Source organism: Saccostrea echinata, unplaced genomic scaffold (assembly GCF_033153115.1).
Source record: "Saccostrea echinata isolate AGI-Se365-2 ecotype Australia unplaced genomic scaffold, CSIRO_AGI_Sech_v1 ptg000022l, whole genome shotgun sequence".
In the NCBI taxonomy this organism is placed as follows: domain Eukaryota; kingdom Metazoa; phylum Mollusca; class Bivalvia; order Ostreida; family Ostreidae; genus Saccostrea; species Saccostrea echinata.
In genome coordinates, this window is record NW_026889771.1 from 4,164,952 (window position 1) to 4,190,482 (window position 25,531).

Below are 25,531 nucleotides of genomic sequence, written 5' to 3' on the forward strand. Positions count from 1 at the left end.
TCTAGTCATATATGAAATAATACTAATATAAATGAATTAATTTTCAAATTCGTTCTACTGACAAGAACACAATTGTTAGTCTGAATAGCTTTCTTTCAATAATAAAATAGAAATTGCGTAAACAAGATGTGCATCATCGTATGCAGCTGAATACATAACAAAGTACAAATAAAATGTCTTATTTTCTGTGTTCAGAAATATTTAAAAATAATCTTTTTTTCAATGTGTATTATATTTAGCAAATATATTCAATGAAATGACACAATGGATACTCTAACAGCTACTCTTGGTCATCAGGTATCAAAAATTGCGTTTTCTTGTTTCGAACTTCTTCCTGTTCTTCAGAGAGTGCATCTGTAAAAGGGAAAATATAATAACTTAAAAATAATCACAAAAAAAGAAATACCAGTATCACTAAAAATATTTACAAAGGGAAACAACAAAGGGAAATATAACAGCTTTAAAAAAAATAACAAAAAAGGGGAAATGAAACAGTTTAAAAATAACAACGAATGAAAATATAGCAGCTAATAAATAACAACAAAGGCAATATAACAGCTTAAAAATAACAACAATGGGAAACAATAAAGGGGGATATAACAACTTAAAAATAACAACAAAGGAAAATAAAACAGCTTAAAAATAACAACAAAAGGAAATATGACAGCTAAAAAATAACAACAAAGGCAATTTAACAACTTAAAAATAGCAACAAAGGGAATATAAGAGCCTAAAAATAACAAAGGGTAATAAAACTTACAGCATAAACATAACAAAAAAGGAAATATAAAAACCTAGAAATAACAAGGTGAAAATGTTCAAATAACCTAACGAGACTTTTCATTTATTTACCATTTAGAGAAGCATAGCTTTTCACGACAATTTCGTTTACGTCATTCAGACTTCCGGATCCCTGCTTCTCGTTGTACCCGGAATCGTTTGATGTACTTATCTGACTTATTTTTCTTGTTTTGGGTTTCTCGTCTGCAATGTAACAAAAGTTTACTATTGTGTTTATTGTTGATTTTGTCTTGATTTTCTGCTTAAAATTAATCTTTGTTGTTCGAACAATAAGATTTAGAAACAGTCTTAAAATACATTTGATGCATATAAAATTGACAGTGTATTCAAAACGTGTTAATATGTTATTGAATAAATAGGAAAAGATGTTAAGAAAAGATGCAGTTAAAGGGTTGTCTCTGAAAAAAGTGAAGATTTTCAATATTTTTTTTACCAACAATTTTATAAAGTTAAGAATTGGCATGCATCTTTATCAACATTTTCTTTTAATATTACATATAAATTTCAACGAAATATCTCAATAATAGTTTCCTCTTAGTCAAACGAATCTTACACAATAGCGGTCGGCGCAACACCCACGACATCAAAACGAAACTTATGCCGGGCGTTTGTAGAATATTTTAGTAATTGAGCCTCTTTTCTATCGAATTTTAAAGATTTTATTGATGCAGAAATTCGACACTACATTTGATTTTTAGTTGATAAGCAAAGTACCCATTTTGGACATGTTTACAATAAGTATCAAAAAATGATCTCGAAATTAAAGACAGATGATACCAAAAAAAAAAAGGATGAATGGATTGGTACATATTTTTTAACCTATTTTGATTGTAAATGATGCGACATCTTCGCTAGCCAAGGGTTTCTGATACGCTACTCTCCTCATAAGCTTATGAGGAGAGTAGCGTATCAGAAACCCTTGGCTAGCGAAGATGATGATGCGAATACTGTTTAATTATGAAAATTCGTGGGGATCAATTTTCGTGGGTTGCGTAAATTTTACAGGTTCGTAGGGCCGTAATTTCATGTATTCTCTTATACCTAAAGAAGGAAATAAGACTTTGTAACCCTAGTTTATTAATTCTTGGAGGATGTTGATTCGTGGATGAGAGGTACCCACGATTTCCACGAAAATTGAGCAATCACGAAATCTAATGATTCCACAGTATTTAATTTCTAAAATATTAGAGAATTGTAAACTTTCTACGATGTTCAAAATTCCACCTTTTTGCTACCATTCTTATTAATCTATTCACTTTTTTGTCACTGTAAATCAAATTGACCGTCACGGCGCGCTCGCTCCGTGATCGGAAGTCCTAAGTCGACAAAAAATAGGTAGCAACTGTTCCTTCGCCAAGCGCTCGGCACTTTGAAGTGAAAGTTGTGGCTCTTAAAAACAAGGCACCGTGTCACGGTAGGCATTGGCAAGATAAAGAACCCTCACTATTCAATTGCCTTGAGTGCCAAATAAAGGTCTAAATTCGAAGCCCTTCACCACCGCTATATTAGTGAAAAATTCTCGAAAGGGACGTTAAACAACATACAATCAATCATAAATTAAAGTATTATGAAGCTATGAATGAAAAATTAAAATCTATGCGCTTGAACCTTTTCATTTTATTTATATAATCACGAATTAAGTTGTTATTTTCGAAATTTTTGATAAAGATTTGTTTGTATCACCTGTTCTTAATTCTTTTAATAGACAACTTCCTAATCCCAATCATAAACTTCGAAGTTCGATCTATAAGCATGACGGCAAGCTCCTGACTTTTCAGTTTGTTTTTTTTTTTGGAATCTACCAAGCATGTCTTGAACCTCTTGTTTCAAGTACAAACCAGTGTCCGAGACACATGTTTGTGCATTTCAGTGTTTTTCTCTCCCTTTTCCCGTATGAATCGGAGTCATACTCCGCTCAATACAGTATTGAATGATAATTTGGTGTGCCACACTAAACATTCAACGTTGTCATTTTGACAATACGTGTATAAAAAACGTCATATAATTGCCATTTATGATTTTATATTAATAGATTTTCACAAATTGGTACTTCAGATCATAGAGTTTTTATCGATGTAAATTTTCTTACATATTTTCATAAACTGTGGTGATAGAGAAAACATCCATGACAACAGTATTTCTTAAAGTTAAAAAATTGCTGTGCGCCATCTAACGGTATTCGGCACCTTCAATTGCCGTTTCTGTTTTCATATGACAAAACAACATTCTAATATTAAGTCAAAATAACGAAAATATCATATCCCAACAATTTAAAAAAAGAATAATTTTGGTCGGGTAGTTTATGAGTTATCTTAAAAGTTCGCGTTTTCTGGGACAACCCTCGTAATTAAATTCCTACGGGCACCTTTGAAGTAAATAATTACCAAGATAAATTGCATAAATTGATCAGAAATGCATCTGGTTAACAAATGCATCAATTTATACTGAGTTTATGATTAGTAATTATGTACGTACCTGGGAGCTCTACCGGGGTAAACAATTTATCATCTGATACATAACGGATGTCCTCGGTGTTTTGCAGGGTGTTATTTTGTTCTTCTTTGAAGTCACCCAGATCTTGTTTTTGTTCTTCACTTAAAATATCATTTTTTATGTTATCCGGAGCCAAAACATTTTGCTGCACCGGAGCAGCATCTTTGTTTGAGCTTCCGGTAACCTTTTTGTCGTTGCCAAGCAGCCACCACGTGACCATATCACCTTTTCCCTAGAAAATGAAAAGAAATTAATCATAGACTTTTTCTAAGAGGAGGTACCCCCGTATCTAATCATCATACAGCTCAAAAATTAAAAATAAACAATTAGATATCAGATGAGGTTTATCTCTGAACATTTGCCTCTATAAAATTTATTTCATAACAATAAAAAGCAATCGTTGTCTCTGTAAAGAATTAAGAAAAAGAAAATCTTTACTTGATGGAATATTATGCTTATTTTCACATCAAAGATATTTTTGTTTTGTTTTTTTTTTTAAATTATTTTATTTTTAACGTAATTCTCAGCACAAAAAAGGAATTGCTTATTGTATAGAAAACAACTGTTTTTGATGAAAATAATGGTATTGGAATATTTACATACGACTGCATAGATACAGACCTTAACAGGTATTGTGCCACGTTTTTCAAACCGGTAGCCGCCAATGTTCTTTAACTCTAGGTACGTAAAGTTACTGATGTGGATTTTATATGCTGGAAAAATCAAAAGCAACAACCTATCATTAGCGTTGACATTCTAATCCTCTTTGAAAAATGTTCATTTGCAAGAAGAGATCACTCTCTGTTTTTTGATAAATGAAAACCAAACCTTCGCCATTTGATTCCATTCTGGACGCTGTGTTGACGGTGTCCCCAAATAGACAGTACCGTGGCATCTTCAGACCTACGACGCCAGCACAGGCAGAACCTGAAGTCACAGTGTGAATACTTAATATATCTGTTTTTCTTGAAAGGGTATCACAATGTCACCAAGTAAAATTATTTTCTTCAAGACAAACCTGAATGTAATCCCACTCTGATCTTAAGTGGAGTGTCGGGTAGATGAGGTATTTGAAAAACTGTACATTCAGACACTAGATCAATCGCCATGTTGGCAACCTCGCGTGCATGAAAGGGTGTTCGACAAGGTATTCCAGAGACCACCATGTCTTAAAAAAAGTTAACAAATTTTTACAATCCCCATAGAGAATAAAAGAAAATTCTGCACGTATAAACTAAAAACGGAATTTTGTTCATATATTTGATGGCTAAAAATACAATTATAATAGGCAATTTCTGTTGATTTTCACTGGTGGTTTTAAAAAACAAAAATACATGCATGCTTTGTAGACAATTAATTTGAAGGACTTTGCCTACTTGTTTTCAAGAGTGCTTTATGAATATTACGCAAAATTAATTTCACCTCGTACATGCATGTCAACAATTAAAAATCTCTTACAAGATTGTATAAACAGTCTTACAAGCATCTCCTATTGTCTCAACTTTGTAAACATCGTATTTGTCGATTACGGAATCAAAGGTTGTGTATAGGTGATTAAGCAATGCCACCACTTGGATAGGGGTACTTCCGCCGGAAATTGAAGTAAATCCAACTATATCACTGAAGTAGATTGTGCAAGCGTCAAACGATTCTGCTTCTATTCTCCTCCCAAGTTTCAAATCGTCTGCAACTTGTTTTGGTAACATACCTACGAGAGATTCACTGCTTATACCGTGAATGTGAGGATAGGAAATTGAACGAATTATAAGATTTTTACCCTAATAGTGATATCTAATAGAACATTATTGCATTGGTTCTTTAATAAAATATACACACTGTATAATAGCCTGTCCGTCTTTTGCTTTTCAACGACAAGTTCTTGTGTCCTTTCTGCAACAATGGACTCCAAATGTTTTGAATACTTCTCCATCTAAATACAATTCATGACAATGAGTTCATAAATTCTACAAAATTCTGGACAATTACAATGCATTGATTTTAAAATATATTTCTTAAGACCTACCATGTTCATCATTAAGTCCACTGGGCTCATTTTGTGTGGATTTATTTTGTGTAGAGTCTTTTTGATGCTTTCAAAGGTAGGTCTGTTTATGGGTGTGTCGTTCCAGCAGTCAGCAATTAACTGTAACACACAATTTCACGGTTTCTTTACTTCTCCTCAAAGTATGATTTCTTTAAGAAACATTACTATTTTTAAAAAGTTCTAGTGTTCATCTGATACCAAGACTTTTTATATTCAGAATCTAATACAACATAAGCTATAGCATTTCAATTTATTACATGTTAAGCATAGTCTTATATTTAAAAAAATCTAAAACTTGTATATCTGAACATACAATCTTATAGTCTTTTGGGCATGGACATGCGCTATCAGCATCCTCAGCCATTTCCGGTGATAAATCAGGGAGAGGTGGCTTCCAGAATTTAGGAATGTCAAAGGGATCTTCTTCCTATTAATATCAAAAGATTAGATTGTATAGGCACTAAAAACTGGGAAAAAAGAAGATGGGCGAACAAAGCGAGCGAAGTGCCTATAGTGCGACAAACATGAAGGTGAAAAATTAAATCACAATTATAACAGAATTTTCTTCGATATTTCATCTAACATTAAGGTATACTTTATGTAAAATCTCCAAAATTTGCAAAATTCTCACAGATTGAAAATATTTGCCTATGAAATAGCATACACGCAGTAAAAAGGGCAAAAAGGATCATTTTCTCACACCATAAAACAATTTTTCGATATGAATGGGTCTTCGCTCCATTTTTTTGAAAGTTTATCCTTAAAGTTTGCGTTAAAAAGTACATTTTTCGTTTAGCAAAAATATGGAGCAAAGACCCACTATACCTAAAAAATACACATTTAGTCAAGGGTCATATTACAAACATTAAATGCCGCTATTTATCAAGAGTTGTTGTAGCGTAGTGGTTAGCCCGTTGGTCTCAAAGGAAAAAAAATAAAACGGAGTTTTTATTGCTAGGGTTCGAACCCTGAGAGTACCACATTATTTTTTAATAACAAAAAAAATTGCAGAGAAAATTTTCCTCAGAAAAGTTTAGTTTATCGTTATTTCATAAATTTCACTAATTAGAACTTTACTCTAAATGCAAAATTCAAATATTGAATTGAATATGATTTTTATATATCTAAAGCTATAGGCATTCTGCACGCCTTGTTCCCCCATCTCCTTTGGAACTTATTGTTTTTATTAGTACGTACTGCAAATGGATCATTCCGGGTGGCTATTTCCACAAGAATGATGGAGTATGAATACACGTCACCATTACAGCTTGGAACACTAGCGCCATCTTTCAGTTCCGGTGCTATGTAGACTTCGTTACGTTTATCTTTGTAATATCTATCCTCTTTGTCATCTTCAGTTAGTATCATCTCGTCGTCCTTCCTTATTTCCGTCAGCCCAAAGTCTTGAAATTTTGAGTAAGAAACAAAATTTATACGGTAATATATATATTCTTTAATGAAGTGAATTCCTTCAGATTTTCATTTACTTTAATTACCGTAGCAGTAGTATTTTTTTTTTTCTCAAATCACATTATAAATTTTTAAAGGTTAAATATAAGCTTTACGAGACTAGTCCGGACTCTATACTCACCTGTAATTTTTACTGTCCATCTATCATCTACTACACAGTTACTACTTTTTAAATGTCCATGGATAATTTTGTTAGAGTGTAAATAGGCCATTCCTCTGGCTATATCCGTTGCAAAAGAGAACCTAAAGGTATAATACAAACAGTAAAATCAGAACTTCGTTTTTTTTTTTTTTGGTTGCTTTTTCGCTTGGGTTTTTTTTTTTATTTTGGTTGGTTAGGTATTGCTGCAATTGGTCTTGATTCTTCAATTTTTACCTGAATGCCCAGTTCAGTGGAATATCATCATTTAACAAGACGTCGCTGATGCTTCCTTTGGGGCAATACTCCACTAAGACACAGAAGTTTGCTACTTCGGTACAGCAACCTACCAGTTTACAGAGGTTTTGATGATCCAGTTCTCTACAATCGTCAATGTATGTTTTTCATACTTTGTCAAAGTAACAAAAGTGTACAATTCAAATAAATAAAGGTTATTTATCATCACGAAATTCTATAGATATTACATGTAAAAACTTAAGATAATTTTAAAAAGTTCTGAAGAAAAAAAAATATATTTTATTAGGTAATAAATTTATTTCAGGTTATTTACCTGACTTCTTTAACTTCAATCCTGATGTTTTTCGTCAAAGTGAATTCTTTTTTCTTCACGTTACGAACGGCAACAGTTTTTCCCTCGCTTAAAGATTAAAGTAGATAATCAGTGGTGGATCTAGGATTCTTGAAAGGGGGGTGAGGTTCGGGGTGGGGGCCCAGGGTCGAAGCCGCTGAAAGCTCTCAGATTTAAGGATTTTTGGAACAGTTTCTTTGACTTATTTCAGCTATATTTTAGGTATAATTAGTGCAATATCCCCCTTCCCCCCCCAAAAAAAAAATATTAATCTTATGTATATACCCCCCCTTTTTCAAAATCCACCAGTGATTATGAGAATAAAAATGCAAAGATTAAATAATCTATTGTGCATGCATTACATATAAATATAATGATTTCTTAATAAGTAAAAGCAAATTAAATATAATGATTTCTAAATAAGTAAAAGCAAATTATCATAATATACATGTATATTAACCATAAAGTCATAATATCAATGCTGTAATGATTTTTTTTTCTAAAGATTATGCAAAGAATACTAATACACGAAAGTTGAAGTATGTACAAAGAATATTCTACAGTGACATGAAATTTGGGTATTTTTTATGAATTAAAATATGGTCAGTGCAAGAAGACTATTTTTAATTTCTACATGAACAAAATATTTTTCATTCCATGATTTTTTTATTAAGAAAGATTTATACAAATTTTTATCATAGAAATTTAATAACTGTTTCAGATAAGTAGGCGAAACTTGTGGAACTCCACTAATGTGACGTAGAAAAAAAATTAATTTATTTCTGTTAATATCAGAATTTTTTCTGTACCCAATACTCTGTCTACATTCATGCCTATGTTTTAAATGAAGAGATATAGGAATCGTCATACTGCATTTTGTTGAATTTATTCTTTATTTTATTTTTATATTACGCAATATTCCGTTTATCTGATCAATACATAGAGCTCACGTGACCGGTCGACAGGGGAAGCTTACTCCTCCTAGGAACCTGATCCCACCTCTGGAATCTCCAGGGGTCATGTTTTATGCCCTGTTTACATATTTGTAACGTTTGTAGATTTTTTGAGATCGATAATGTTCGTTATCTTCACCTTATTCATTTAACGTGTTCCAAATTTCAGATTCACCAGACCTCTGACTGAGCAGATATACATGTAAATATGGTTGTCCAATTATCGAAATGTTTGCAAAGTTATCAGTCATTTGATTAATATGTAATAATATGCAAAAAAGTTTATCTGCATTTATAAAGTCTATTCCCTATTTTGTGCTCAATCCGCCTTTCTATCATACTAAAATAATTATTGAAGTACTACTCACACAATGGCAGTTTTAGCAAAGACTTGTTTTCTTTGAGCGGACAATGACATGTTACTAGTTGTACCACTTGTAAGGTCCGCACTGGCGCCCATATTGACACTGATCATACTACCAAAAGCTCCACGGAGACCCTCATCTTGTAATCAAAATGGCGTTAATTATAAAAACACTAATATTTATGTTTAAAAAAATTAAAATCAATTTCCATAAGGATTGATAGTTTGATACCTTCATGGACTTTTTCATAGGGAATAATCCAACTTTCATCCCAAAGTAGTTTTCGTTTCTGATACTGGAAATACTGTAAAGAAAATTTTTTCTGATAAAAAAAGAATGCCCTGCTATGTCAATGACAGATGTTCTCACAATATCCTGTTCAAATGATTAAGAAAATCTTTATGGGTTTAACTCAATTTTTGCATACTGTGTAACATCTACAACCTTCAGATATATGTAACTTGTAGAATCTAAATCGGTATCAGAAAACAAAAAATATTAAGAGTTTGATCCAACTCCGATACGATGGTATAGAAAAAAAATGTAAAGGTTTTTTTTTTGTTTTTTGTTTTGTTTTTTTTTTGTTACATGCATTTAACACCACCACCCTATGATCTAATTTATCAAAATACTTCCCATTATTTTTATTTTCAATCTGATTCGACAAATTTCCGAAGGCAAGATGTTTTAACCTTTAACGGATAAAGTACTTTATAATATACCTGTACTATTCTATTTACATGTACATCTTTCTAGACATCTTATTCTATATATCGATATATGATATACTTATTTATTAATTATTTTGTATTTTACGATATATTTAGCGTCAAATACCGGGTATACCTTTATTTTTTGTAGGAAATTAATCCACTACATATAGAGAAAAGTACCTAACGTCACTATGAATTGAAGGAGAAATTTTATAACCATGGAAGTTTTTTACTTTTATGCACACCTTGTTTTGATAAAGTTCATTATAATTTCATTACAAAACTTCACATACGATGAATACAATGACTCCTGCGATGACAACGAGACAGGAGAAGACAGCGATAAGAGCAATCTCATGTGCCTGAAGAGGACACTTCCCACAATCCCTTGGGCAGGTAGAGCAGTCTTCTGATAGGTCCTTGTCACAACTTCCGTCTCCACAGACTGAAACGGAAGTCATACATCAATCATGGTGCGTAATTAAAATGCTATATAACTCTTTGAAAGGAAGCTCTTAATTTGTGAGAAACATGTGAGATGGTTTGTTTCTAATAACTACATCGATAATCACTTAGCAAAACAGCAGTTCACTGAAAAATGTAACTTGACATGTTTAACGTGCTTAATAAGGTTTTTTTTTATACATAACTTTTGGATATATTTTAAATCTTATTGTTTGTAGAAGTGAAACTTAATACCACTAGAAGTTTATAGAGAGAAAGCATTACAGAAGAATCCTAAGTGCAACAACTTCACGCTTTTATCTAAAAATAGAAAACATTTCAAAATTGAACAGTAGATCTTTTTTAAACGGAGTAACCTATATACATTTTGAAGTGGCAATACCTCGAGCTCATTGTAATGTTTCTGGTATCTAATAGAAAAATTGCTAGAGTAGTTTTAAAAAAATCTGTTTTACTTAGAATTCATAAGATTTTAACTTGTACTTCTTTGTAAGTAAGCAAGTATATTCAGAATTGTTTGTAGAATTTTCAGATACCACAAAATCAGTTTAGTTTTATCCGTCACCTGTACATAGGAAGTTTCATTGTGTTTCAGAGTACATTAATGTTTGACGACAAATAACTTCAACTGCCATTTGTTTGACTAACCTTACAAAGTACCATAAGTAACCAAACACTTGATATATTGTTATAAACAGTAATGTAGAGCTTTCATAATTCGACGGACAGGCCGGGCAAAACAATTCAGTTAAGAACACATTATACGGGTTCTTTGCAACAACTAAAAGTAAACATCCTACTAATTTCACAGAGCAAATCTGGAAGAAAAATCCTATTGATATAGTTCATGAACTGAAAAATTAAACAATTATTTACAAAGTGGATTCTGTCAGCGTATAATGGACCATTCAAACTTGCTTGTGAAAAATAATTTCTCATATTTTAGCCATGCTGTGTGAAAAATTGATATTTTGATGAAAATTAAACAAAACAAATATGATTTCATTTGATCTAGGTATAATGTTATTTATGCCTTATAATTTACTGAATTCTGTTATATGTTTTATTTAATAAGATTCTAGTAAATGGTATTGAATAGTTCGTTCGCCTTTCCTTATATTACAATATAATATCATTGTCAGGGCAGATTCTGTCGAAGCTTTGAAATCTTTCTTGGCACCTGATCCCAACTCTGATGTTTTTGGAGGTCCGTGTTTGCTCTGCTCTCGATTTGTATTGTTTTAATGGACTTTGAGCTTGAATACTGTTCGCTATCTCCATATTTCATTGGAGAACTAATCAGTTTGCATTCAATTCTATTACATTTTTTCTAAATTTGTTAATTTCAAAGTTATGAAAATTAAAAAAATGCACCAATAATGTCGATAATCAAAATTTCATTTTTTTCACATAGTTTTATTTGAAACATCTACCCAATATGTATCAAGTTTAAACATCTGTCGAATTTAGTTGCATTTTCACTAGCTCAAATTGATCACAAAACATTTTTCCATCTGACAAACTTTCTGATGATGTGTGGGAGATCTTCCAGTTATATTTCTTCCCTTTGCTTCCTTTAATTCTGAATTTTGTACAAGCATTTTTTTTTTGGGGGGGGGGGCGATGTATGCGATTAATTTAAACCTTAACAAATTATTCAAACATTTTCTTAATTATGGGAATATATAATTTAGTATTTGATGATGTCATTTTCAGTTCTGAAATATCACAAATTTCTTTTTTTAAAAATGGATGCAATTGTCCGTGCTTTTTCTACGAAATACTTCGAGAAGTGAAATTTCAAGAATGTTTAAGCAGTATTAAAAAAGTATTTCGATTTTTTTTTCTAAATCTCGCATTAAGCGATTGAGGAGCAATGTGAAAACCATATATCCTTCTGTCTTCAGTAATTCGGAAGTGATAAAAGAATTAGATAGATTACACGACCAGTTTGTATTGGTCCCAGCTGACAAACCAGGTAACAACATTTTCTTTGTAAAGTTCATTATTTTAATTGTATTTTAGAGGAGCTGGGATTTAATTCTGTAAGTGGTAATCCAACTTATACCCATACCTACTTTTCTAAGGAGGAAATTCTTCAAAAGCATATGTCAGTTTTAAATCTTCTGATATTCCCAACAATCAAATTGAATTCGGATTATAACTTATATTCTATACTACATAAAAATCCTTACAAACAAAGATACATAACAGGTTAAATTCTAGTAAATTTTCTGTCTCTTTCTTTACTCTTCACTAAAATATTAAAAGCAGTGAAGGAGAAACTTCAGAGTACTGTGCAACAATATATTCGAGAAGTGGTGTAAATCAGATATGGATACTTAAAAATTCCAAGAACTTTTAGAAAATTTGAAATCACAAAATTTTACAGAAATCAATAACATCAAAACATACGACTTTTCAACACTCCTGACCATTTTTCACAGTAAGTTTAAGTCCATTCTTTTCGACATCATAGGCAGCTTATTTTTCAATAGAAATGGAACTCATAAATTTGCTTACCTTGTCATTGGTAATATTGCAAAATTATTTTATTAAAAAACATTCTGATTGTACATGTACATACATGTACTCCAAAGTTGATTTTAAAAAGATGATTGAATTCTGATTTGCAATATCTACATGAATGTAGTTTTGGAGATCAAGTCTGCCAACAATCTGTCGGAATTTGTATAGGTGCAAACTGCGCCCCTTTATTAGCAGACCTATTTTCATATTCATATGAAGCAGAATTTATTTTAAAAAAACTTCTACATGAGAAGAAGAAAACACATGCATGTTGTGGCCTTGAACTCGACATTTAGATATATCGACGACGTATTATCAACTAACAATAGTTTCTTCCATTCATATGACGACTCGATATATCTCAGTGATCTTGAAATAAAAGATACTACAGAGTCTGACACATTTGTTTCATATTTGGATATTTTGCTAAAAAAGAGACGTTAATGGTAACCTAACAACAAAACATTATATGATAAACATGATAATTTCAACTTTTCGATCGTCAACTTCCCTTAGTTATGTCGCAATAAAATCTTATCACCTTTATATGGAGTTTGTCTCCCAGTTGATTCGATAAGCAAGAGCATGCTCTACGTACGAACAATTTCTAAAACGAAGCAAGCTATTGGCAAACAAGTTGATGAATCAATGATATCAACAGTCTCATTTGAAGTCAACATTTCGCAAGTTCTATGATTGATACAATGATCTTGTCAGCAAATACAATTTATCATTAAGTCGAATGCCGACTGACGTTTTCCATACTAATTTTTATGCCATTTTCTAAACACTGAATCGTCTACACATACATGCCAACTTTCCCGATTTAGGCGGGATCCTCCCGATTTTACCCTTTGATCCCGCTCTCCCGATCGGGAAAGCAAAATTGCCCAAAAATCCCGATTTGAAAATATTCAACCTAAAATTTCCGATTTTCTGAGTTTCCCTACCGCAATATTTTGTCAATCGGGATTAGAATATCAGACTTGTTTATTCAATGCACACAGATTAGTCTCTTTGTTTATTTAACGCATGCAGAGGTGTTAATTAGCCACAGGAAATCACTTCTCGCTTGAACGCACACAGCTGTCCAGGTACAGGTAACATAGCCTGGAGCAGTTAGAGGATTAAACTTTTCAGTCAGAAGGGGTATGCATATAGTGAAACACATAGATTTAGGGTATAATTAAATATCATTTTATTAAAAACAAAAATTGAATACAGTGATATGATAAACTAACAACAAAATCGGAATTAATCCATGTTTCGTTTTTTTAAAAACGAAAGGTAGAAAACAACAAAGCATAGCTGCTGATTTTAAGATATTGTAAAGTTTACCGGTTAAAATAAGATGAAAATAATTTAGATGAAACAACAAAGTCTTATACCCTCAAGTACACTGAATCCCCCCCCCCCCCAATGTAATATGACAGTGGAATACCCACATGACACTGCCAATATTATGCAAAAGTTCATCATGTTTATAACAATTTTAATTTTTGTTTGGGATAGGGGTATCCTTGTTTTAAATAATTGATGATCTCAAGAGTAAATTTATTTCTTCAACTTGTTTTGTGTGTGTGATTAAATTAATCATCATGATGTCTACTTATTAAAAGGGAATAAAATGACACTTCAAAACAAACAAATTTTCTTATCTTTCTCTCTCTCTCTCTCTCTCTCTCTCTCTCTCTCTCACCCTCACACACACAGTGCATTGTAATTTTTCAATATTTCTTTCAATCTAATGTCTAATTAGGAAATTCTAATTGTGTAAAATGTAAATAGAGAATTTTACAAATGTTTCCCAGAAACTGTACAGTAACAAAACCTCATATATTTCTAAAACTTAAAAACAAAATTTACTGAACTGAAAGTTGTACAATTTCACATTTTTCACCAAATTATGTGTCTTTTTAAAACATAATGTTGTTAAACTACACAGATATCACTTCTTTAGTGAGAGAGGTACCTATTTAAGCAAAAGATATTGAATTTTGGAAGGAAAAAATTTGTTTGTATTATTTATTCTTAAATTGTATTAACAAGTGATATTGATATTATAAATAATAAAAAAAAAAATGGGATAAACATTTATTTTCACGACAAAATGTCGCGAATTTAAAGCTTTGAAAATTGTCGTCACGCGCAAAATCCCCCATGGGAATTTTCAAAAGTTGGCATGTATGTCTACAGATTTTTACGTTTACCCGATCATGACAAGGAGCACACGGCAGGTGGACCGGTCGACAGGGGATGCTTTCTCCTCCATGACACCTGATCCCACCTCTCATGCTTTTAGAAGCCCGTGTTTGCTCTGCTCCCTTTTTTTAATTGTTTCAATGGACTTTTGAACTTGATTACTGTTCGTTATCTCCATATTTCATTTATTTTGGCAGTTTGTTAGGATTCGAAGTGCACTCACCCAAATCTCTGATTTCTTATTGTTTCTTTTTTGAATAACTACCAATTACTTAGTTTAGACATTTACATGACATGATTGTGTTCATTCATCCAATATAAAAAAGAGTACCTAGTCTGTAAAACAGGGAGTCGTGGGAGAGGAAAGTCTTCATCCGATAACTCAACAAGAGCCCATGGGCTACTACGCTCACCAGAATTTCGTTTTTATTCGTTATCCAAATTTTGAAGACTTACACTTCATTTATGTGCAGTACTATAATCTAGACATTAGACAACAGTTTATACTTGTATATTATTTGATTATGCATTTGTGGTCCTGTTGTCCTGTAGAAGTATTTCATAATTATTTTCCTATATATTTTCATTTCTTAAATTTTGTCCTTCACTAAGGCCAAAATCTCACCTTAGGGCATAAATAAATAAATGATTTATAAGTAAACCTACACGAATTGGGGATTCTTAAAAAATAATCTAAAAGTTTCACTGTTATTTGATTGAAATTACTACATTGTCGTGCTTTCTGAAAAAATAATTCGAAGTTTTAATGAGTAAGTAGGTAAAAATAAGACGAAAAAAATCTGAACAAAAAAGCTCACCTGAGCTACCAGCTCAAGTTTGATCAACAATTTATTGTAGATAAGATAATCTGATCATCATAAAAAATACAGCAACAATTTATTTCAACAGAATTCTGTCTTAACATGTAATTAGGAATTCTATAGTCCTTTAGAACTTTTATATCTTTACAAATCCTTACCGAAAATATGTCATTATATAAGTGATGGACAGATGATCAAAATGGCTCTTCAAACAACATTTAATGGTTGGATTGCTTTGAGGAAAAACGTTAAATGGGCTAGTCAATTCCCTTTTTTGGGAAGGCTGTTGAATAAATGATGTTGCAAACCTTTGTACCTTAAATATCGATAGCCTTCACGGACATTATCTACAAAGTCTGAAGTTCTGTACTTCAAAACTCAATTACAATAAAAGTTTGAATTATTTCAAAGAAAAATGTTGTTTATTTGAATTTATCACAAAAGATATTCAACTTAAGCATAATTAAGTTGGTTTGGAAACGACTTTTGCTCTAGTTAGTGTATATATCATAAACCCCGTAATATCATAGCAGAAAATGTCTCATGTTGATTTTTGGCTTTAAAAGGGAGACAAACAAATTACGAACATTTTTTGAACTCTTTTAAGAATTATCATTTGAAAAAGAATTATTTCTTGAAATTGGGAACAACAATATAATTATTGGATTGTGCGTAATTCATTAAAATAAAAAAAAATAAAAGGAAAGGGGCTCTTGAAGAATTTCCAGTTTAACTATCATACAGCTTACATTGGTTATACATGCTTCGTTCTCTTTTTAAAAATGCTACTGTGGTATAGAGTTGAAAAAGAAACTTGTGCTTACGAAGTAACGCAAATACTTTTAATAGTTATTAGATCAAATACATGTATCAATAAAACTAGTACATGTACTTTCGTTTTTTGACATTGATTTGATAAAAATTATTATACAAACCTGATTTTGGAATAACATTGATCACAGTTTCTAAAGCATAGTGCATATCAGCCACTTTAAAATGTGCAATCACCGACGTTAATCCACTTTCATAAAATCCCGGGACATAACTTGTCCAATTTCCCTTCTGCACTGGGCCTACGAGGGCCTCTGAGTGCGTGAACACCTGTCCGTCGTGCGGAATCCATGGTCCACAGAAACTGGTTCTTGCTCTCGGACAGGAGTGGACATTCACGTGATGAATACAACAGTTATCAGCTGTGGCCGAAGATGCTGCTGGACACACCGTATTCTCACACCACGCCTGCGCAGTGGGGCCATCGCTAGAAAACAATAGTACAAAAATTTGATCATTATTGGAACTAGATTGTTCTTTTTTAAGAAGTGTTCATCAACGATTCTTCCAGTTCTCAACTGAGATTGTTCAACGATTCTAATTATTGCGATTTTAGAACTTTTCTCTTGACTAGAAAGAGGTAAAAGTGAACTTCACAGCGATTCTTCTTGTAAGTTTACCAATTTTAAGAAACTTGCACAAAATAGAATGTCCTGTTAATTTTAGATTTTCCTCCAAAAATTTCATACAACATACGTGAATCCTTTAGTTTGGAAGAAGTTCTGGGTGACAGCCCATGCGTAGAAGTCGGATGTAAGTATCAGTTCATATGTTGTGTTAAATGCGGTTTCTGTTTTAACGGTGGAGGGTGGAGGATCCACCCATCTCAGGAGCGTTCCTACAGAACAGGTAACAAATCAATTTGACTAACATAGTATGAAATATTGTAAAGGAATAATAGTGAAATATCCCACTGAGAGTTATCACTCTTGTTAGAGGTTCAATGAACCTTAATCAATGTTTTTATACATGTACTATAATAAAAGGCATCAGATTGTGCCAAACAATTCATTTTTCACAGAAATTTTTTTTGGCAGATTCTGAAGTTTTTCCTACGTTATAGAAAGAAGAAATGAAAATGAATAATTAATTTAAAGCAGTATTTGCGAGGACAATTTAATTTAATTTAATCAGTATTTTATTATGTATTTAGTCAGTTTACATAATTGGATTGGACATCTGGCATGGCCTATGTAAGTCCTCTCCAAGAAGGTCAAGGTTACAAATGTTAAGAATTGACAATGATTTACAATCATGATGAAATAATTCATAATAAGTTACATTAATTTCTTTTGTTAACTAGAAATAGGAAAAAAAAGGAGAGATAAATTAATAAATTTACAAGAGTTATTACTTAGCATGTATACTCACTATACAATATAATGAAAAAAAAATAAAAGAGTGCAAACAAACAACAAAATAGAATAAGTAAACAAATGAAGTGCAAAAGACAAATATGCAAGGAAAAAAAGCAAAGAAAATAATATTAATAATAATAAATAAATAAATCTGGAACAAGCAAAAACACTGGATAATAATAATAATAATATTAATAATAACAACAACAATAATAATAATAAAAAAAAGAATGAAAGTGCAAAAGACAAATATCCAAGAAAAAAATACAATATATATACATGGAAATGCTGAGATTTGAAATAAGTATAAATATCAAAAATATTAGGAAATTAATATTAAAACTTAAATATGAAATAATATCAAAATCGCTTTGAAAACTTGATGTATAATTGGACTGCTTCAAAAATTGAACAGTTAGTTTTATCAGGTAATTGCCTATCACCAAATAGCAAAGTATTCAAAATTTGATCAGGAGAGAGGGTTTCTAATTCTATTATACTCTGAAGACTGTCAAAAAGTATCATTCTCTGATTATTATAGGCAGGGCATTCTAAGAAAAAATGATAATTATCCTCGTTCGGATATCCGCACTTAGTACAAGATGCCATTTCACTTAAATACTGATTATACAGATGAGCATTTAGATTACTAGATTCATTACGTAGTTGACAATGTATAATGTGTTCCTTACGATTACCATAATTAAAGATCTTGACATCCTTTATTCTGTCTATAGTATGTTTCTTTAAGATATTCTTGAAACTTGAATAAGATTCAATACATTTTGTTTCTAATGGTAAATTGTTCCATAATTGTATAGTAGAAGGCAGAAAACTGTTGAAATATGACACTGTCCTTGCTTGAGGTATGACAAAATTAAAATTACCAATATTCCTAAGATTGTAACCATGATTTGGTGGCATAAAAGGTAGGACCATTTCTTGCAAATAGAGAGGGGCTATACCATACACAATTTTATAAAATAACAAGAGTTTTTGTCTTTCCCTTCTATTATTTAATGGTTCCCAACCATTCTCGAGGACAATTCTTGATTACAATATGACCCTGGAATGATTGAAATTCAAATATTTTCACAAAAGATGGGAAAGTTTTGTTTACTTCAATATGAAGCGGTTCCGTGCTCCATGTTTTCGTTTACAAAAAAAATAAAAATCTAATTTTTAACTTGTATTTTGAAGATACACATGTACTTTCAAGGAAATGAAGCAAATATACACTCATATTGTGTTGAGGTTCATGTCAATTTTGCCTCCTTTTGGTGTGTGTATGCTATTTTCTATATACCGGTAATTACAATATTTACGACATTGTAGCATAGTATAGAACAGTATACATTCATGTTTACTTATATATGAAGGAAACATTTGTTACAGTAGGGGTTTCATTTCATTTTATCAGTAGTCCAAGTTTGTGTATTTTTCTCAGGTTATTTACCCCCCCCCCCCCCCCCAAACGCCATCCGCTTAAGTTTTCGTGGTTTGACGTGCATCTGTTGACCATGATGTTAAATAATTTTTTTTTAATGTGTTAAATTGTAGATTGTACATGTAAGAGATGAACTGCCATATTTTACACTTCTTGCTTTAATTAATTTGCGCGATCCTAAAACACACTAAAAAAAGAAGACAAACGGGGGACTCATCGGTTTTCATGATTAGAGGAGTAAACTTGTTTTATTCATTTTCCCAAATATTTGTTGATTTTACATTTCCTACCTTCACACTTGGGCAGCGGCGTATCACTAGTTGCTGAGGCAGTCTTGGGCCAGCAATGGTAGTTCACATTATCAAATGGGTCATGATATCCGGTCACTGTTGCTATGGAAACCTGAATAAGAAAAAAAGAGATAAATATGGTAATTAAATATACTTGTAAATATTTCCTTATAATCTTATACGTCGTTTTGGTACTAAATGTTTAAATGCAGTACACCGGAAATTTGCATACAACTGATATTCAATTTAACTAAAAGACAGTTCATTAAAAAGCCGTTCATTAACAATTAACATTGCTATTTAACGGTTCATACACAGACTTATACATTAGAATCTTTAAATTATTATTATTATTATTTACATCTTTTGATACATTTATGTAAGGATTTGCTTTTCACTCCTTCGTTTAAAAGGCTGCTGCTCATATATCTTAAAGTTTTTTTTATTCTGTGATGCAAAAGTGTCATAATTAAAGAAGGTGATATTGTAAGAAAAACACCTGTCTATTTAGATGCAAAAGTTAAATTAACTTCAGCCTCACAATGTAAATATTTTTTTATCCTGTACATAAAAGCTCATTTTGAAAGTTACGAACATATCCGTTCTTTTCTTTCTCTTTATACACGAGAACAAAGATATTTCTATACAAGATCTTTAAGTAGATTTTTATGGTGGCACATTTCTGCCCCCTGTATGCAAGTTTTTTTTTTTTGTTTGTTTGTTTGTTTTTGTTTGTTTGTTTTTGTTTACTAAATAAATAAAAATTATGTCAACATGCAAGATAATTATGTCAACATGCAAGAAAAATGTAATCAATAAAGAACATTGGAAATTTTACAAAATTATCAATTATCGCCCACTTTATATTATTTTAGTACATATATTTTTACTTACTATCTTGAAGCGCTTTGGATGATTTTTATTAAATTTGAATTAATTTCTTTAGAATTCCAAAACCACAAAGATCAATAGATCATTTAGATTATTAAAAGAGATATGGTTCATATATAGTTTTGAATATTTTTGGAAATTTTAGTATTTAATTCATAAAAATCAGCTGAAAAATGATTTTCTCACATTATTTATATAGATAATGAAAAAACGAGAGAGAGAGAGAGCAATAGATTATGTATTTGATCTTAAAAAGTGTTAAAGAAAAATAAAATGATAGATAAATGATAGATAACTTTTAATTATAACTAACCATAATAATAATACTAACCAGTATTAATGTAACGACTCCGCCTAGGTCCATTATTTTTGTTCATTTATCCCATGATTCCGAGCTCTCAGAATGACATCCTCATGACAAAGTAGAATAGAAATCCACTGTTCAAATCTCAGCACCCCAGTTCATTGGCAAAGGAAGAGGGTTATTTATATGGCTTGTTATTTGGTATTGATCGAATTAAGATCGCTCATTACTGGATCCAAACAACGGCCATGTGCAATATTTGACAACTTACTCTACCTGATTAACGCACAGTTATTTAAATAGGTATTTTAAAATGACCAATATTTTAAATGGACATCGGACAATTAAAAGCTCTCAGCTTTCGTTGATTTCGGACGCTGTTTACTCGATGGGGCCGTTGTTTCCTTTACCAAGTAAACAAATGTTCCTGCTTTAATTAAGTCTATTGAACAAACTTAAAATCAAAGTAGAAAATCAGGAGGACCCAGGACACAATACACGTCAAGCCACGGTCGTCGCTCTACACTCTGTATATTCAAAGATTCCAGACACCAAACACTTGAAATACATTTTATTCCCCGTTTCAAGATTTTATTAGCTGCTCACATGCTTTTGTGAATTCAAGAATAGGTTTAATTAAAAAAAATCGATAATTGCAAACTAGAAATACTTGAAGTGTTAATTTTTTGGGCAAATTTTATCCCTTAAGACTTGAGAGGTTATAGACAGTGGTTGTTCTAAATAGTCATTTTAACAATATTTAAAGGCGATATGTGTATCACTTTCCAGCTTCTCAAACGCAGAATTTCAGCACAGATAATAATATATAAATTATATTGAATATTAAAAAACAAGCCATTACCATTTATCAAATGTGAAACTCACTTAAACAAATAAAATCCGAGTTTTATTCATCCTGTTTTTATATGAACAGTGATTCGAACATGGCCACAGTAGAGATGAAAGGCAATCATAGAAGATATAACTCTCTGTGGGAAATATCCAATCAATGGTGGGCTACTAAACGAGTTCCCATTTTGTCTTCGTGATCAACATATCCATTGTTTTGGACAATATTCTCGTTAAAGCGTGGAAAAGAGACTCATATAAAATGGCGATTTATAACGGATTTTAAGTGCTTGGTCACAATGATAGAAAAGAATTCTGCAATATGGAGAAATGGTTTTCATTCATTTTATATCTTTAATGTAGGAATCAGCTTTAATTATATCACTATAGAATTTTGCGGTCTTCTATCATACCTGATTATCAACGTAAAGAAAAATACTTCACGTGAAGTGTAAATTGCCACATATTTCGAAAATATTTCTGAAGATGATGGAGTGATTTTTGAACCAAACGACAGGTTCATCAATGATCAACTAATCATTCTACAGAATGCGATCAAAAGTGATCTTTTTTTTTCCGCTGTAAAGCATAATCAGAGCTGTTTAGTTTAGCACTTATATATCTAACACAGCAAACTGGCTCTTAAAAAAGATTTTAACTTTCAATGGTTAAATCTTTTAATCTTCGAGAGAGTTTAATTAGTCTAGGCAAATCGACACATTAAGAGCTGTGCAACTTGGTAATCGTTTCATGCACACTTTGCACCGTTGTAACATTGCTGCAAAATGGGAAATATTTTAAAACATATTTAATAAACAAGTATTTTGAATTCATTTACTGACTCAAAATGTGAAATTTAGTTTGTGATTACATTTTCACAAGGAAATTACTACTGTCTGTGTATGATGATTGTATATATAATAACTGATTATGATGAACGATGATTATATTAAGAAAAAGCATATATTTGACCGAAATTGGCAAACAGTAATGTGAAAGTATGAAGACGACTCCTTCCGTTCACCTCTTAAGTAAATTATTTTCTCAAAATGGTTTGGAAACATACTGCCTCGATTTATGAATATATTACTATGTATCATATACATTTGTACATTTTAGTCAATCAAAGGTCATCATATGTCTCCGGAAAAAAGAGAGAAATGAAACAAAAATACAATTTTCCCTGTTTTTCTTTTTAAAATCTGAAATAACATTCTTTAGAGAAAAAAAATTAAGAATGAATATGAAAATCAAACAAATGTGTTATATAGTGGTTTTCTCCACATAATGTAATTTCCCTCAGGAAATCTGGCCTGATAGTGACACCCGCACAAAATGTTTTGATCTGGTTTTGATCGGATCCGGTAACTCTACATCAAATACAATATTTTCATACGTTTTAATATTGTTTTATTAAATAATAAAAAAAAACTGCTTTCGGGCGAGGGTACATGGGGTGGAAGACTGGTTCAAAAGAAATGCCACTGTATATATATATCAAGTTTCTTTGGTAAGTTGCAGTGTAAATCTCGCGCGCGCGTTTTCGGTTCCCTTGGCAAGTGGCGAAAGAACGATAACTGCTTTTTGATACTGTTTTTTTCAGCAAACGCACTACTAGGTACGTACATGTATGGTTCACGATTTCCTGTGATAAAAGCAAACTATATACAATGTACTTTATACGTAGATCTGCATTATCTTTTTCTTTTTTTTTTAATTGGATTTTCTCATATTTCTTGTAGATCGTACGATTCCGATTTTGGATTTAACTTCGATTGATTGTATGTTACATTACGTCCCGTTCGAGAATTTTTCACTCATAAAGAGACGTCACCATATACCGATGAAGGGCTTCAAATTTAAACCTTTACTCTGCACTCAGAGCCACTGAGCAGTGAGGGTTCTTTATCTTGCCAACGGCTACCATGACACGGGGCCTCGGTTTTTAACGCCTCATCCGAAGAACCCGCAACTTTCACTTCAAATACCGAGCGCTTGGCGAAGGAACAGTTACTACCTTCTTTTTTTTTTTATCGATTTCGATCGGTCAGTCGCGGCAGTGAGTCGAACACACGACCTTCCGATCACGGAGCAAGCGCACTACCGACTGAGCTACCGTGACGGCCTGATGAAATTTTTACGCATGTAAAGAATAATGTAAGTGCATTCACCATGTAACTGAATAAACGTCTGCATCTCAAGTTAAATGCATTAAAATGATATTTGTTAGTATTTAACATGTTCTGAAAGTTTCATTTGAAGCTGTCAGTGCATAGTATAAACAAAGTAGTGCAGTACGTAGGCCTGATGTGTGCGCACATAGTTAAATTTGCCTCCTGTGGAATCAACTGGGATCGACCGAAGCCGATCCTAAAAAAAACCTCAGTGATTAATGATCGTGATTTAAGTTGAAATAAAAGCCTTTGACCGCAAAAATGCATTTACTTTACTGGAAACATGGTTTCTCAGAAACCCTTGTTTTCTCTTTGTTGCAATGAATTTCGTTATTCCCACACTGTGAATCTTTTAAATGAATTTTTTTGTCACCCGCTTTCACTGAAAGTGGGGAATATCAATATGTCTCTGTTGTCTGTAACACTTTCGTTTCCGGACGACATTCCAAAAAGCCTTCTAAGCTTTTGCAATGAAATTTTACATGTATATCACAACTCCCTATGGCTTAAAAAAGAACCCTACTGATTTTGAGGTCAAAAGGTCGAAGATCAAGGTCAGAAATTCAAACATTGCCAAAAAATGGATTCAGGATGAAAACATTAATTGTCTTTAAGCTTTTTCAATGAAATTTTATATAATAACTCTCAATGTTTAAAAAAACTCCTAAGTTTTTTAAGTTAGAAGGTCAAAGTAAGAGATTCATAACCCCCCCCCCCCCCAATGGTTTCCTGAGGTTAACTTTAGTTCTCTTTCAGCTTTTCAATGGAAATTTATATAACTCCTAGTTAATATAAGAAGAACCATTATGATTTTGAGGTCAAAGGTCAAATTCATACATTTAAAAAAAAAAGGCCTCCAGACCATAACTTCAGTTTTCTTCGAGCTTTTTTCAATGAAATTTTCAATGGTTTAAAGAATACCTCTTTTGAGTTTTAGGTCTAAAGGTCCAGGTCAAAAATTCATTTCTTTTATAAAATGGTTTCCTGGTGATAACTTTATTTCTGTTTGAGATTTTGTGATGATATTTCAGGCCTTTAGTCAATGACTTTAAAAAGACCCCTATTGATTTGAAGTCAAATGTCAACGACCAAGGTCAGAAATTCATATATTACATACAAAGGTTTAATATGAGAGCTTTAGTTATATTGAAAAGGACCTCTTTTGACTTAAAGTCCAAAAGCTGAAAGGTGAAGGTCAATCTTTTTTTCTTTCTCCGTCCGCATTTTTCAGGTCTTCAGTCCTCTTCATTTTTCCTTACGCGGGGGACACAAAGTCCCTGAATTAGCTTGCTTTTTTTTAAGGTCAGACCATCCAAGTTTTTTTTCTCTGTTAAGCTTCCGCTTGCACCTTAAGTTTCAGGGGGAAAAAACACAAGCACAAAATTAGTAGTCCAGATATATGAATGGAGTTTTTATAAAAACCTTTTGAATTCTATCAGTTTCATGCATTTGTTGATAACCTGTTAAATAAAGTATATGTTTAACATTTACTACCTTCATTTTGCAAAGGGATATATCTTTTTACGTGAAAAATACAGTAGAATAATAAAATCAAATCCTTTGAATGACGTCATTTATATGTATATATATACGAGTATAGTTAAACAACACTTAATTACGCTGTTCGAGGAAAAAAATTGTAAAATTCTAATCGTCGAAGTTATTAAACGATATTCATGTATTTTATAATAATATACTAGATGAAGTGTATCTGCCGAAATAACCCCCGCCTCCGTGAATGATAGAAGGTATTTATATCTAACCTGTTGCTCTTTCCTTTCCTTTTCATCCATTCATGCAGCA

At 31.9% G+C, this 25,531-nt stretch overlaps 1 protein-coding gene across 1 annotated transcript; it reads right to left on the reverse strand.

Annotated features, from left to right (window-relative positions):
- Positions 1 to 280: 280 nt before the first annotated feature.
- LOC133190650 (atrial natriuretic peptide receptor 1-like) lies at positions 281 to 25,521 on the reverse strand. The gene is made up of 21 exons (XM_061326341.1): positions 25,492 to 25,521; positions 19,511 to 19,622; positions 17,112 to 17,253; positions 16,520 to 16,842; positions 9,861 to 10,012; positions 9,086 to 9,158; positions 8,858 to 8,993; positions 7,519 to 7,605; positions 7,185 to 7,328; positions 6,930 to 7,051; positions 6,536 to 6,741; positions 5,652 to 5,765; positions 5,318 to 5,437; positions 5,131 to 5,224; positions 4,775 to 5,002; positions 4,313 to 4,462; positions 4,123 to 4,221; positions 3,916 to 4,007; positions 3,277 to 3,526; positions 853 to 984; positions 281 to 354 (listed from the first exon to the last, which is right to left on the reverse strand). Exons 1-21 carry the CDS (start codon positions 25,519 to 25,521, stop codon positions 281 to 283), a joined length of 2,880 nt encoding a protein of 959 aa, XP_061182325.1.
- Between the last annotated feature and the right edge of the window lie 10 nt (positions 25,522 to 25,531).

Coding starts and splice junctions, on each gene's coding strand:
- LOC133190650 (XM_061326341.1), bottom strand. CDS start 25,521: ATGGATGAAAAGGAAAGGAAAGAGCAACAG. Junction 4,008..4,122: donor AATGGAATCAAATGGCGAAG/GTTTGGTTTTCA, acceptor TGATTTTTCCAG/CATATAAAATCCACATCAGT. Junction 985..3,276: donor TACCCCGGTAGAGCTCCCAG/GTACGTACATAA, acceptor GTTACATTGCAG/ACGAGAAACCCAAAACAAGA.